This window comes from Pimephales promelas, chromosome 14 (genome assembly GCF_988280905.1).
Source record: "Pimephales promelas chromosome 14, fPimPro1.hap1.1, whole genome shotgun sequence".
Taxonomy (NCBI): Eukaryota; Metazoa; Chordata; class Actinopteri; order Cypriniformes; family Leuciscidae; genus Pimephales; species Pimephales promelas.
Genome location: NC_142782.1, coordinates 25,815,932 through 25,830,557, shown reverse-complemented (window position 1 = coordinate 25,830,557; position 14,626 = coordinate 25,815,932). Strand labels below are relative to the sequence as shown.

General features: G+C 42.9%; 1 protein-coding gene across 1 annotated transcript in view; it reads right to left on the bottom strand.

The window, feature by feature from the left end:
• Positions 1–14,626, bottom strand: part of sema6bb (sema domain, transmembrane domain (TM), and cytoplasmic domain, (semaphorin) 6Bb) — a 122,512-nt gene that overhangs the window by 29,210 nt on the left and 78,676 nt on the right. Inside the window, exons 9-10 of the mRNA XM_039676967.2 lie at positions 13,447–13,535; positions 11,983–12,200 (exon numbers count right to left, since the gene is read on the bottom strand). Coding sequence (XP_039532901.2) covers positions 11,983–12,200; positions 13,447–13,535 — 307 coding nt within the window. The remainder of the gene's footprint in view (positions 1–11,982; positions 12,201–13,446; positions 13,536–14,626) is intronic.

Below are 14,626 nucleotides of genomic sequence, written 5' to 3'. Positions count from 1 at the left end.
AACAAAAATAAGAAACTTCATTATATATATTAAAATTCATGTCTTGTCAAGCATGGACTTCTACCGTGTAACATTGCATATTTTTTTAGTTTTTACTTGCAAAGTCCAAATGTAAAATTGCATGTAATTCGAGGTTTAGACCATTTCATTCTTTATTGTATTGTATTTTACACACAAAGTTGTCCAATTAACAGTTTATTTATTTTAGTGACTGTCATAATCCAATTATATTGTAATATGGAAATAATTAGTTATATGGAAATCAACTTCCTAGCAATTAGCATCTTCATACCGTGAGCAAAGAATACCTTAAAATGTGTGGTTTGTCTTCTTATTGCATAATGTCTATCTATCTATCTATCTATGGATTATGGAACTATTATTTTTAAGAGTGTGAACTGTATGTAAACATCTGTTATGTGAAACAGCTTATTAAGGACAATACTAAATAAATAAAAAAAATAACATGCAAATTTTATGATCTCTCTTATTTTGTAAAAATCTATAATATCTTACATATTCTGCAAGGCAAGGGGTATGGAAACATATGAGCAGAACTGTTTGTTTGTTATGGATCTTTTGTAAATCTTGCACATCTCAGTTTCTCCATACAGCAATTTTTATGCAAGATCTCAAAATGCACATAAAAATACATGAATGGAAACCCAAATAGTGATTGCATCTTTCTCTCTCCTCCTGCTGCAACACTGAGCTTCGTTCTCTAAACTGTCCTGAAGTGATTTGTCTCTGGTGAAGTGACAGCTTTCAGCACTTAAAGACTTTCTTAAGAGAGACGAGAGAGTCATAGAGGGTGAGTCAATTCAGTTCTCGTTTACGCCCACTCAAGCTCTCCTTCTCTACTTCCTCCTCGGATTCCTGGCACTGACACACTTTATAAGTACAAGCCAAAGCTATATTCTCATGCATCCTTGACACAGGTGAGTCGTTCACTCCCTCTCCACAGCTCTCTTGAGGTCTATAACTCTTGCAATCTTCTTGGTGCACACATAAGTTTGTCAGGATTCTTTGGGCTATGACTCTGAGAGATTGGGTGGCAGGTTCAGGTCTGGATGGAGTGACACCCAAGCTGACCTGGCAAAATCATCAACGCTGATCTGGGCTGTGTGGTCAATACAAACCATGCTTGGTTTGGAAGTGAATTAATGTGGAGTCTGTAAAGCTCAGGGGCAGAAGCAAGGATAAACAGCTGTCTCCAATAGCATTGTGGGACACATCTGCAACATGTCCACTGGTTTGCAGTGGGTTTTAATGTGCATGTGTGAAAGCTTAGGCCAGAAAGCAGCTGAGAATGACCTACTGATTGACAGAGCTGAAACTGTTCAAACGGTTCAGCTTCAGCATTCAGGCAATTTTCTGACAAGACCTCCCTGAACATCAATGTCATCAGTCTGACACACTGCAGACCCTCCAAAAGGCCTGACAGGTGAAGAACTTGCAGCATTGGCAGAACATGGCTTTCTCTTTTTAAAACAGAATCTCAAAACTTTTTTTTACATACAAACTTATTTTATAAACAAACATTGTGCTAAACTATTATTGTTTATTATTATTTATTTTATGTTGCATTTTATGAATAGATCTTGTTTCTTACAGCAGTAATTCAGTTTACAATATCACCCACCATTTATGCTAGTGTATCTTTAAAATGTTAATGTAAAAATCAAATAACCTCTTGTTTTCAGAGTCGTAGTTTGTCTTATTGCAACAGCAGAATTAAAATTTTTATATTTAAAACAAGTAAAAAAAACTGCCAGTGTAGTAAAAAAATACACTCATAATAAAGATACAATCTCTCAAACCAAGTCTGCAGTGTTGCTTCAAGTATATTTATCTTTATCTTCAGATATTTGAACTGGGAAAAAAAAAATCTGTTTTCCATAATATGAAAAATTTGGAATGAAGCTGAGTAATTAATGGCAGAATTACTATTTTTGAGTGAACTATTTCTTTAAACAAATTTAAAGGAAAGGAAACCTGATTGAATTACTGTATTGCCTTCCAGTTTAAACAGAAAAGTTCCTCAGTCTCCTATGTCTCGTCTTGGAGATCTGTCAAAAGGCTTTTCCGTTGCTCATTCCTCTTTTTCCTCTTCACCTTTATGAGCTCTCTCTGTCTCCACTCTCTCTTTAAAAGTCCCTCAGCTGCCTCAAACCCGAGCGTGTGCCTCTCCAGCAGACTCTGGCCTTCTTTAATTTCCCCCTTCAATCTGAACTCAGCATCCTCCTCCTGCATCCACTATGATCCACTGAGAGGATGATCTCACCTGCAGCCTTTCATTTACAACAATCTCACTCCATCTCTCCTGCCCTGCTTGGAGCCTCGACCTCACACCACGAAGCATCGGGATGCTCAAATGAGATGCAAACACCTCTCTCCCGCCTGCTCTGTTTCTGTGATAGTGAAACCGGCCTTCTGATATTCTGGAAATACTTAATATGTATGAAAGCTCTTTAATGTTTTATTGGAACACATTTGATTCACCAAATATCTTTTGAATGCTAATGTACTATCTAGGAACGACCTGATACATGTGTAGGGATAAGAATATCTTATACACTTGTACAGGTCAGCTAAGATTTATCTTGCACTCTTAAAAAAACCCACAGAAATCCTAGAAACCATACAGCAAGCCCTGGAAATCATCCTCAACACCCTAGCACATGCTTTGACTCATGTGGGCAATGCAAGTCCCCCCCTTTTCTTCCCTATGATTTCAACATCATCAACTATAGGCCATGTGCATGAAACAAAAGGGTAAAAAAAAGAGAGATCACTGCATTGATGCTTTAAACAGCAAAGCATAATGGAGCGAAATTATGACTCATTTTTCCAGTCTTGGTTTCAGGAATCATTTTTCCCATTCATTTCCTCCAGAGAGATTTAAAAACATTCTTCAATAAAGAATAAGCCATGAACCAAACTAACCACCTCTGAAATTAATCATAACATTGCAAATTTTGATTTGAAGCAAAAAAGTATACCACTTTTCCAAAGTTTGGGGTCAGTACATTTTTTTATTAATCCTTTTATATATATATATATATATATATATTTCAAATGTCTTTGCTGTCACTTTTTAACATTTTTTTTGATAAAAATCTATTTTTTTAAAAAAAAATCTATTTTTTGATAAAAAAATCAAACTTTTTATCAAATTTGCTGTCACTTTTTTATCAAATTATATATATATGTTTAATTTTAGTTTTTTTATTCATCAAAGAATCCTGAAAAATATACCATGGTTTCCACAGGAATATTGAGCAGCAACATTAAAAAAAGTTTCTTCATCAAATTAGCTTATTAAATAATAATAAAAAAAATCTGTAAAGTATAAATAAAACTTAAATCAGTTAATTTAACGATTTTGATCAAATAAATGCAGCTTTGGTGAGCATAAGAGACTACCAACCCCAAACGATTGAACAGTAGAGTGTATGAAAATAAGAAACAAGTAAAGTACATGCTGTCACAGTCCTCCGTCTGCACCAGTCTGTCTTGTCTTCAGCACTACACTTCCCAGGATCCTCTCGTCACCCTATCCCGTGTTCACTCCCTCATCAGCCACCTGTTCCTCGTCATCGTCATCTGTTTCACCTGTTCTCACCCCATTATGTTTGATTATTCTGTGTATTTAGTTCCCTCTGTTTTACTCAATGGTTGTCGGTCGATGTCGAATGTTACCCCGTGTTACCCTGTATCCTTGCCTGTATCCAGAATTAAATGTTACCTTCCGTGTGAACCTGGACTCCTCCTATTCCTTCCGTCTGCACTCCTGTTCTCCTGCACCATACCCTGTGACAGATCGACCGACCTCCAAAGAGGGAAAAAAAAAAAAAAAAAATGGACCCTTTCGTAGGGGTCCAATTGCTCTGTTTAAAGCAAGCGGACCGGTCTCTGGAGGATCATCTGGCGGATTTCTTCCACCTCGCTTCCGCCACAACCTTCCCGGACGACTGCCTCTGCAGCTTCCTGTACGCCGGCCTCAACATCGCCACCAGAGAGCAGTTGTCCGGGAGTGGTCCCCAGGGGAGTTTTTCAGAATATGTGGAGTGGGTGCTGGTGTCCTGCGGTTCTCCCTTCACCCTCGATGATGGCACCAGCCCCACTCCAACACCGGAGCCCTCCTTCCCGTTGGTCCCCACCAGCCCTGCCGAGCCCGAGCTCTCTCTGCTGGTTCCGTCCAGTCCTTCCGAACATGAACTCCCGTTCTGGCGCCCCCGCTTGATGCTTGTTCCCAGAAAGCCTGCGCTCACCGTCAGCCCTGCCGAGCCTGCGCTCACCGTCAGCCCTGCCGAGCCTGCGCTCACCGTCAGCCCTGCCGAGCCTGCGCTCACCGTCAGCCCTGCCGAGCCTGCGCTCACCGTCAGCCCTGCCGAGCCTGCGCTCACCGTCAGCCCTGCCGAGCCTGCGCTCACCGTCAGCCCTGCCGAGCCCGAGCTTTCACCGCTGGTTCCGTCCAGCTCTCCAGAGATTGAATGCTCTTCACCGCTGGTTCCGTCCAGCTCTCCAGAGATTGAATGCTCTTCACCGCTGGTCCCGTCCAGCTCTCCAGAGAATGAATGCTCTTCACCGCTGGTTCCGTCCAGCTCTCCAGAGATTGAATGCTCTTCACCGCTGGTTCCGTCCAGCTCTCCAGAGACTGAATGCTCTTCCCCGCTGGTTCCGTCCAGCTCTCCAGAGATTGAATGCTCTTCGCCGCTGGTTCCGTCCAGCTCTCCAGAGTCTGAATGCTCTTCGCCGCTGGTCCCGTCCAGCTCTCCAGAGATTGAATGCTCTTCACCGCTGGTTCCGTCCAGCTCTCCAGAGATTGAATGCTCTTCACCGCTGGTTCCGTCCAGCTCTCCAGAGACTGAATGCTCTTCCCCGCTGGTTCCGTCCAGCTCTCCAGAGATTGACTGCTCTTCGCCGCTGGTTCCGTCCAGCTCTCCAGAGTCTGAATGCTCTTCGCCGCTGGTCCCGTCCAGCTCTCCAGAGATTGAATGCTCTTCACCGCTGGTTCCGTCCAGCTCTCCAGAGACTGAATGCTCTTCCCCGCTGGTTCCGTCCAGCTCTCCAGAGATTGAATGCTCTTCACCGCTGGTTCCGTCCAGCTCTCCAGAGATTGAATGCTCTTCACTGCTGGGTCCGTCCAGCTCACCAGAGAATGAATGCTCTTCACTGCTGGTTCCGTCCAGTTCACCAGAGAATGAATGCTCTTCACTGCTGGTTCCGTCCAGCCCACCAGAGACTGAATGCTCTTCACTGCTGGTTCCGTCCAGCTCACCAGAGAATGAATGCTCTTCACTGCTGGTTCCGTCCAGATCACCAGAGAATGAATGCTCTTCACTGCTGGTTCCGTCCAGCCATCCAGAGACTGCACACTCTTCACTGCTGGTTCCGTCCAGCCCTCCAGAGACTGAATGCTCTTCACTGCTGGTTCCGTCCAGTCCTCCAGAGACAAAATGCTCTTCACTGCTGGTTCCGTCCAGATCACCAGAGAATGAATGCTCTTCACTGCTGGTTCCGTCCAGCCCACCAGAGACTGAATGCCCTTCACTGCTGGTTCCGTCCAGCTCACCAGAGAATGCATGCTCTTCACTGCTGGTTCCGTCCCACTCACCAGAGAATGAATGCTCTTCACTGCTGGTTCCGTCCCACTCACCAGAGAATGAATGCTCTTCACTGCTGGTTCCGTCCAGCCCTCCAGAGACAGTATGCTCTTCACTGCTGGTTCCGTCCAGCCCTCTAAAGACTGTATGCTCTTCACTGCTGGTTCCGTCCAGCCCTCCAGAGAATGAATGCTCTTCACTGCTGGTTCCGTCCCACTCACCCGAGAATGAATGCTCTTCACTGCTGGTTCCGCCCAGCCCTCCAGAGACTGAATGCTCTTCCCTGCTGGTTCCGTCCCACTCACCAGAGAATGAATGCTCTTCACTGCTGGTTCCGTCCCACTCACCAGAGAATGAATGCTCTTCACTGCTGGTTCCGTCCCACTCACCAGAGAATGAATGCTCTTCACTGCTGGTTCCGTCCCACTCACCAGAGAATGAATGCTCTTCACTGCTGGTTCCGTCCAGCCCTCCAGAGACAGTATGCTCTTCACTGCTGGTTCCGTCCAGCCCTCTAAAGACTGTATGCTCTTCACTGCTGGTTCCGTCCAGCCCTCCAGAGACTGAATGCTCTTCACTGCTGGTTCCGTCCCACTCACCAGAGAATGAATGCTCTTCACTGCTGGTTCCGTCCCACTCACCAGAGAATGAATGCTCTTCACTGCTGGTTCCGTCCAGCCCTCCAGAGACAGTATGCTCTTCACTGCTGGTTCCGTCCAGCCCTCTAAAGACTGTATGCTCTTCACTGCTGGTTCCGTCCAGCCCTCCAGAGACTGAATGCTCTTCACTGCTGGTTCCGTCCAGCCCTCCAGAGAATGAATGCTCTTCACTGCTGGTTCCGTCCAGCCCTCCAGAGACTGAATGCTCTTCACTGCTGGTTCCGTCCAGCTCTCCAGAGACTGTATGCTCATCACTGCTGGTTCCGTCCAGCCATCCAGAGACTGAACGCTCTTCACTGCTGGTTCCGTCCAGCCATCCAGAGACTGAATGCTCTTCACTGCTGGTTCCGTCCAGCCCTCCAGAGACTGAATGCTCTTCACTGCTGGTTCCGTCCAGCCCTCCAGAGACTGTATGCTCGTCACTACTGGTTCCGTCCAGCCATCCAGAGACTGAATGCTCTTCACTGCTGGTTCCGTCCAGCTCTCCAGAGACTGTATGCTCTTCACTGCTGGTTCCGTCCAGTCATCCAGAGACTGTATGCTCATCACTGCTGGTTCCGTCCAGCCCTCCAGAGACTGAACGCTCTTCACTGCTGGTTCCGTCCAGCCCTCCAGAGACTGAACGCTCTTCACTGCTGGTTCCGTCCAGTCCTCCAGAGACTGAACGCTCTTCACTGCTGGTTCCGTCCAGTTCCTCCGAGCCCGAGCTCTCTTCTTCGCTGGGCCCGACCAGCCCAGCCCCAGAGACCGTCCAGCCAGCGCCAGAGACCGCTCAGCCTGCTCCGCCCTGGCCACGCCCTCAGCCTGCTCCGCCCTGGCCACGCCCTCAGTCTGCTTCGCCCTGGTCTCGCCCTCAGCCTGCTCCGCCCTGGCCACGCCCTCAGCCTGCTTCGCCTTGGTCTCGCCCTCAGCCTGCTTCGCCCTGGCCACGCCCTCAGCCTGCTCCGCCCTGGCCACGCCCTCAGCCTGTTCCGCCCTGGCCACGCCCTCAGCCTTCTCCGCCCTGGCCACGCCCTCAGCCTGCTCCGCCCTGGCCACGCCCTCAGCCTGCTTCGCCCTGGTCTCGCCCTCAGCCTGTTCCGCCCTGGCCACGCCCTCAGCCTGCTCTGCCCTGGCCACGCCCTCAGCCTGCTCCGCCCTGGCCACGCCCTCAGCCTGCTCCGCCCTGGCCACGCCCCTCTCAGGCCCCAGTTCGTCCCCCCTCCTTCCTCTGTTCCGCGGCGTGAGGTCACGCCTCCCGGGAGGGGGGAGTTCTGTCACAGTCCTCCGTCTGCACCAGTCTGTCTTGTCTTCAGCACTACACTTCCCAGGATCCTCTCGTCACCCTATCCCGTGTTCACTCCCTCATCAGCCACCTGTTCCTCGTCATCGTCATCTGTTTCACCTGTTCTCACCCCATTATGTTTGATTATTCTGTGTATTTAGTTCCCTCTGTTTTACTCAATGGTTGTCGGTCGATGTCGAATGTTACCCCGTGTTACCCTGTATCCTTGCCTGTATCCAGAATTAAATGTTACCTTCCGTGTGAACCTGGACTCCTCCTATTCCTTCCGTCTGCACTCCTGTTCTCCTGCACCATACCCTGTGACACATGCCTCTTTCATGAAGGAACTAACTACTCATCCTATTAAGCATTACAAATGAGGGTTATTCATTCAAATCCCTACCAAGTACAAGTAATTGTGGTTGGCTTATTTACAAAAAAATGTGCATGAATATTTAAAGTAAGAATTCGAATTTAAATCTGCTCATGTATAAATAATCATTTATTTCATTTTCAAATAATCATTTCATTCATTTATTTATATAATCATTTTATGAGAAACCAGCAAAATGTTCAAAATCCACAGAATAGTGCTATAACCACTGACTTTTAGACAATCTGTACTTTATTACAGTCCTTCCCATAATACTTATACCCATCTCAACCACATCCCAGAATGCCCTCCTCTTATTCCCATAGTCCTCCCCTGCTGCTGTGTCTGCCACGCACTAACCGGTCCTGGCAATTTGTCTGAGAGCTCTTTAACAGACCACACATCCTCCCGGCAGGCTATCGAAGCCCCCTGCGCTGTTTATAGAGGACTGCAGCTGCAGACAGGAATGCTTGTACAGCTGGACGCTCCCTGCCACTGCACCTCGGTGCTCCATCTCTTACTGAGCCCGCCCTGGATCCGTACCCTCAGGATAAGAGGGGAGGAGAGGAACCCTGGCTGATGATAAAACCGTTTTTAACTCTTGTGAAGGAGAGGAGGGGGAACACGTGGGCTATTATTGACCGCCTTATTCATTCGTCCTTGAGTATCCACCCCCCACCCCCACCCCACCCCACACAAACACACACACACTCATCCTTCATCTTTATCTTTTCCCATCTAACCCCCCAGAGCAGCCATTAGCAGGCTGAGACGTTATTAGACTTGGCATTTGCTGAGTTTTGGCCCATGCTCTGACATAAAAAAAACACATTTGCATGCTGGGAGACCTGCTCTTCCTCCATCATTTAGAGGTTGCTCTTCATTTGTCGCACGCACACAGGTCTCATAAAAATATTACAAATCGCGCACGCTCTTACACACATTGAGGACATAGTTCAACAAGATATTAAATTAATTTTCAACTGATGTACAGTAGAGTCTGAAATTTGACTTAGTCATATTTCACTTTCAAATAAAAAAACAAAAATCAGTATACATCATTACATTACATCATGACCTTTGCATTCATCTAATGCTTAAGTAAATATTTAAAAACATTAATGGTTCAATAAAACTGTTAAATGTAATATTAATAGTAAATCTCAATAGGAATATACTGTACAATATAATACTGTGATTGCTAAATTCACGTGTAGCATTAAAACTATTTTTTTAAACATTTTATTTTACTTTTTTTCATTGATTTAGTCTACATATTCAAAAGTTTTTGGTGATTTTGTTTTTGAATTAAATGAATACCAATAAGGAAGGATGATTTAATTTGATCAAAACCAAAAGTAAAGACATCTGTTGCAAAATTTAAAACAGATGCAGTTTTTTTTTTTACTTCAATCAATCAGATAATTCTTAAAAAACAAAAACATTAAAAAGAAGCACACCTGTTTTCAACAGTCATTTCTAAAGGATCATGTAGATGCTGAAAATTCAACTTTGCCATCCAGGAATAAATTACATTTTAAATTAAATTAAAGTAAAAATAGTTATTTTAAACGTGAAAATGTCACAAAATTACTGTTTTTACTGCATTTACTTAGCCTGGTTAAAACCATACCATTCTCAGTTGTAACTGAGTTATGGTCTGGCAAAGCGTCATAGACCTTAAACCAATCAGAGCGATGAAGGAGATGACTTATGCAGAGCGGCAGAGAAACGTGTTGTTCTTTGCTCGGTCTTTAACAAAAAGGAAACGTTCAAATCAAGTAAAACAGACGCGATAGCTGATTCAAATGAATGATGTTCGGCGGCAGCATCAATCTTTGTAATGTAGGCTACAAAATCTGCTTCAAAATCCCAGCGCTGTCGTCATCGTGTAAAGCCCGCCCCAACGTTTCTGATTGGTGCCTTGATTTCGACAGATTGGAAATGGTCTTGAATGAGCTCTTTGCCAGACTAACTTTCAGAGCAAATCTAAATTTGCCGGAAGTTGTCTGGGTTTTCCCAGGCTAGCATTTACTGGTCAAATCAATTTTGGGTGAACTCACTGTCCCTTAAAGCACAGCAGTCACTCATACCTTGATCACACACTGGGTAAAAAAGGGCATACATGAACCATTTTCTCTCAATTTTCTCTTCTCTTCATTAATGTTACATCTAAAAGATCTAGTCCCATTAAATGAATTAAGGCCATATTAAAATGCCATATAACAAAAAAATGTGACCTGTTCTTTTCTTTCAAGTGTGATGCTTGTTGTATTTGTATTTAAAGGGTTAGTTCACCCAAAATACTGTCAATACTGTATATACTGTCAGTATTTCCTCACCCTCATGTTGTTCCAAACCTCTATGTGTTTATTTGTTCTGCTGAACACAAAGGAAGATATTTGGAAGAATGTTTTAATCAAACAGATCTCATTCCCCATTGACTACCATAGTATGTATTTTTTTCTACAATGGTAGTCAATGGGGAATGAGATCTGTTTGATTAAAACATTCTTCCAAATACCTTCCTTTGTGTTCTAAAGTTCTAAACTAACCCTTTAAATTGTAACTGTTGTGTCGTCTTGGTCAGGTCTCCCTCGGAAATGAGATTTCAGTCTCAAGGGACTTCCTGGCTAAATAAAGGTTAAATAAAAACCATTTTTGTTTTAAATTTCAAATTTTCCTCTCGTAGGAATGACTCTTTCATCATCTTCACTCCCATCTCTTCTGACAGCCCTCCCTCTTTTCATGTTCTCACATTCTTTCCTGTAATTATTTCCAGAAAACTCTGTCAAAACATGCACTTGCTCCCTGATCCCCAAAATATATGTTTTGTTGTTGCTTTCCTCTCTAAGTGTGACATCCTGTTGACAGCCTGTCAGCATGTGTACATCTCCCCACATCAATTCCATTCCTCATTCATACATCAATATCTACCTCTTCCCCTTCCCGCTCTGTCACAGAGCCTCTCTACACGCCATTAAAACCTGCAATAATATTCCCTGCAGTGTGGCACCAGTGTTCTATATTCAGTGGTTTTTCACCCACAATCCCACAGGACGACCTAAACCCAGAGCGATTGTACCCGTTTCCCAGTGCTCTGCTGTTGCCACCAGCCTGTGATATTTCCAGCTCAACTGTCTATCAATGAGGCTGCTAATGCACTATATTTGGGAGGTTATCTCTTGAGAGTCTGGTTGGAATCAGGTGGTTCTTAGTCTTCTTCAGCCACATTTTTAATGTGAAGGTCTATATTGGAGCTTATTCAATCCAAGTGCTGCCCCCACTTCATCAGAAAGAGGTCACCCATTCTATTCAATATGTCAGTTTTTTTTAAATAACCGTTTTCTTCTTGAATACACTTTAAATTGTAATTTTGTCCTGTGATGCAAAGTTGCAGACTGCATTTTTAGCAGTGATAACTGTGATCCTTTAAAAAATCATCTAATATGGTGCTATAGTAACATTTCCTATAATCAATGTTAAAAACCGTTTAATATTTTTGTCGAAACAATTGATACATTTGTTTTTTTCAGGATTCTTGGATGAATGTAAAGTTCAAAAGAACTGCATTTACTTAAAACTGATTTATTTGTAACAAGGAAAACGTAATTACCGTCACTTAATGATCAATTGAATGCATCCTTTATGAATAAAAATATAATTAAATATTTTTTTCTTCTTTTTTTAATCTATTGACCCTAAACTTATGAACGGTAGAGTTTGTATGCTCGTATATCTTGTTTACAGTGTTTGCTATCAAGAGTTTCCAAAATAATCTTTCAAAGATGGATTCCTAGCAAACTTTGGCAAATCCTGAGGCAAATTCTTCTACAAAAAAGCCTAGAAACTTACAAATACAACTTTTCTCAGTAGCAGACTGATAAAAAACCAGTGCACCCTGACTCCTGGAAATTGGACGCCAGCCAATCAGAGAGAAGCTAGTGATTTTCAGACAGTTTTTTTTTTTTTCATTTTTGTGCGCAATATGCATCGTGGGTGGTTCTTTTTTCTCGTTTCTTGACTGCTTCCGAGAAACGGTTTCGTCAGTGTTTGCACGTAAAGGCTGTGACCCACCTGTTGGAGGGTGTAGAGAAGACAGCGAGGATGATATCCCTGCCGTGCATGCGGATGATAGGACTGGTGGAATGCAGGAGGTTGAAGTAGAAGTGCGAGTCTCCTGGTATTGAGCAGTTAAGCCGAGCTTTCAGGAAGGACGTCCATTGCTTTTCGAGCACGCGCTGCGAACCGCCCTGATCGGCTTTGCACACGCGTGCTACGCGAGACACAACCACCTAAGGTCACAGAAAATTACATTTTTAAACTTGCATGTTAATTATGAATTTTAAGCAGTTGATAGTACGCACATCAAACAGTACCGTATCTCTCCAAAAAGCCCTAAATCTTTTAATCCTTGTGGATTTTAAGCAGATTTTGGAGAGTAGCTAGTCTGTGTAAAATGGATAAGCTAATATAAATTCATTCATGAAAATGTCAGCATTCCCTAAAATGGTTTCGGCAAGTGATTTCAAAAGAGCTGAATCCAAAGTACAGTGGGTTTCTGTTCTCCTTGAGGTCCAGCAGTATAAAATGCTTGCACAAGCACAATTCTGTTCTTGAAGAAGTCTTGCATTGCTAATTCTCACATAATAGGAACCCTTGTTCGCATTTTGATGTGTTTTTCTCAGTTTTCAGTAAATGATATTACGGATGGAATTTCAGTTGCCCTGAAAAACAACAACAGAAAAAAAAAAAAAAAACTTCTGTGTGCTTAAATTACACTCAAAACAGCTTTATAGGGCATGATTATTAAATTAAACGTTCAGCACAAAAACAGGGAAAAGGTCATACTGCAGTCTGACAGGAAATACAGTAGTTAGTATTGACATTTGAATAATATTGCCAGACTGGACATACGGTAACACAATTTCAGATTACTCCCACTATTTTTTCCCAGATCTTTCTCCACCGATCCCACAGGAAGGTTTAACTCCAATTTTCTCTTTTGCACCCCAATTTTATGTTTATATTTATGCATTTGGCAGATGTTTCATCAAAACTAACTTACATTGCATTCAATGTACATTTGATCATTTCCCAAGGAATTGAAACCATGATCTTGGTGTCATGTATCTATTTTCAAGCGAGTATAAATTCTCCCAAGAAACAGAGGTTCCAAATGGTGGTTTTTGCCATGATGCCATAGAAGAACCATTTTGGGTTACCCAAAGGACCTCTAAGTTAACAGTTTTTTTCTTGGAGAGAAGAATATTTCAATCTAAAGAACCCATTTTACACTATAAATAACCTTTTGTGCAATGAAAAAGTCAAATGGATGGTAAAGGTTTTTCATAGAACCATAAATGCCAATAAATCACTTTGAATTTTACAAGTGAATTGAAATATATGCCTTCTGAGTGCAGACTGGCACTCTTTGGATGTCTTATGAAACTCTAGAAGAAACGCATGTGAGAACATTTGGGACTTTTTCTCATTATGAAACTTGAGAATAATGAGATTTTTGCTCTACCATCCTCTCACCTTCTCCAGATAGTTGAACTCCATGGCCATCTCTCTGAAAAAGAAGTAGACATGCGGCCCCCATTCCACAGCATTCACAAAGTACGGCTCTGAAACAAACGGACCAGGACCAAACCATTAGTGTTTCCTGTTTAGGACACTTAACTGCTCTATCAGATCACATCATTTTCAGAAAAGCTGATCTGACAGAGCTACAGTGTTGAACTACAGGCTGCTTTCCAATAGGGCCATTAGCTCGTCAACGGACACACAAACCAAAAGAAGGAAAGTGAGGGCGTTTTGGGACAGAAAGTGACCCAGGACAGCAGGAGGGAGTTTGAGTCAGGACACAGATGTGCAGACCATAGGAGAAAAGGAAGATGGGAAGAAGGGGTGGATTTTGACACTGCTGACTCAGATGTGGATTCTTGGACAGCCTTATCGACCCTGACATTAATGCTCCACTCCAAAACCTAATGAGATGTCTACCCCAGAACGCAATTGTAACAATCTCAAACGTAAATCCAATTCATATTTTTGAAATATGAATCTAATTTAATATATCACTGATCTGTTTGTATTGATATTTTATATTCAATTATATTATTTAATCAATGATATGCATACAATGTACTGTACAGCTCAAGCTAGAGATTCTACATACATTTCCTGAGGTAAATATAACGTTATGTGACATAGCCTAGCCTAAGCCTATATTGTTCTCCAGCTGTTTTATTGATTCCGCGGTGGAAAACACTGATTGCTCGATTACGTATGAGGCTGGCATATAAATTTCGGTAAATTGAACTGTAACTGTTATCTTTCAACCCAACTATTGTTCATTCGTGTTTACTATTAACTAATAAGGAGAGAAGAAGAGATGTTCGGTTCACTACCACGATCCGTCACGTCAAATTATAAGCGCCAAAACGCTATTGTTTGAACTTCGTAATAAAATGTACAGAATCTCAGAGCTGATGATTTGTTTAATATCAAACCTGCTCTGTCTAGTCTGTCGCTGTCAGTGTCCTTTTTGTTTCGCGATTTTTCTCTGCGTTAGAAAATGGATGTGTGAGAGTGTGTGAAAAGTGTATTTTGAAGTATTTTGTCATGATTTTGTGTGTTTTTGTCCATTCAAACACTTTAAGACGTAAACAATAACCTCAAATCTGTACAATCACATTGTCTGAGAAGCAGCTTT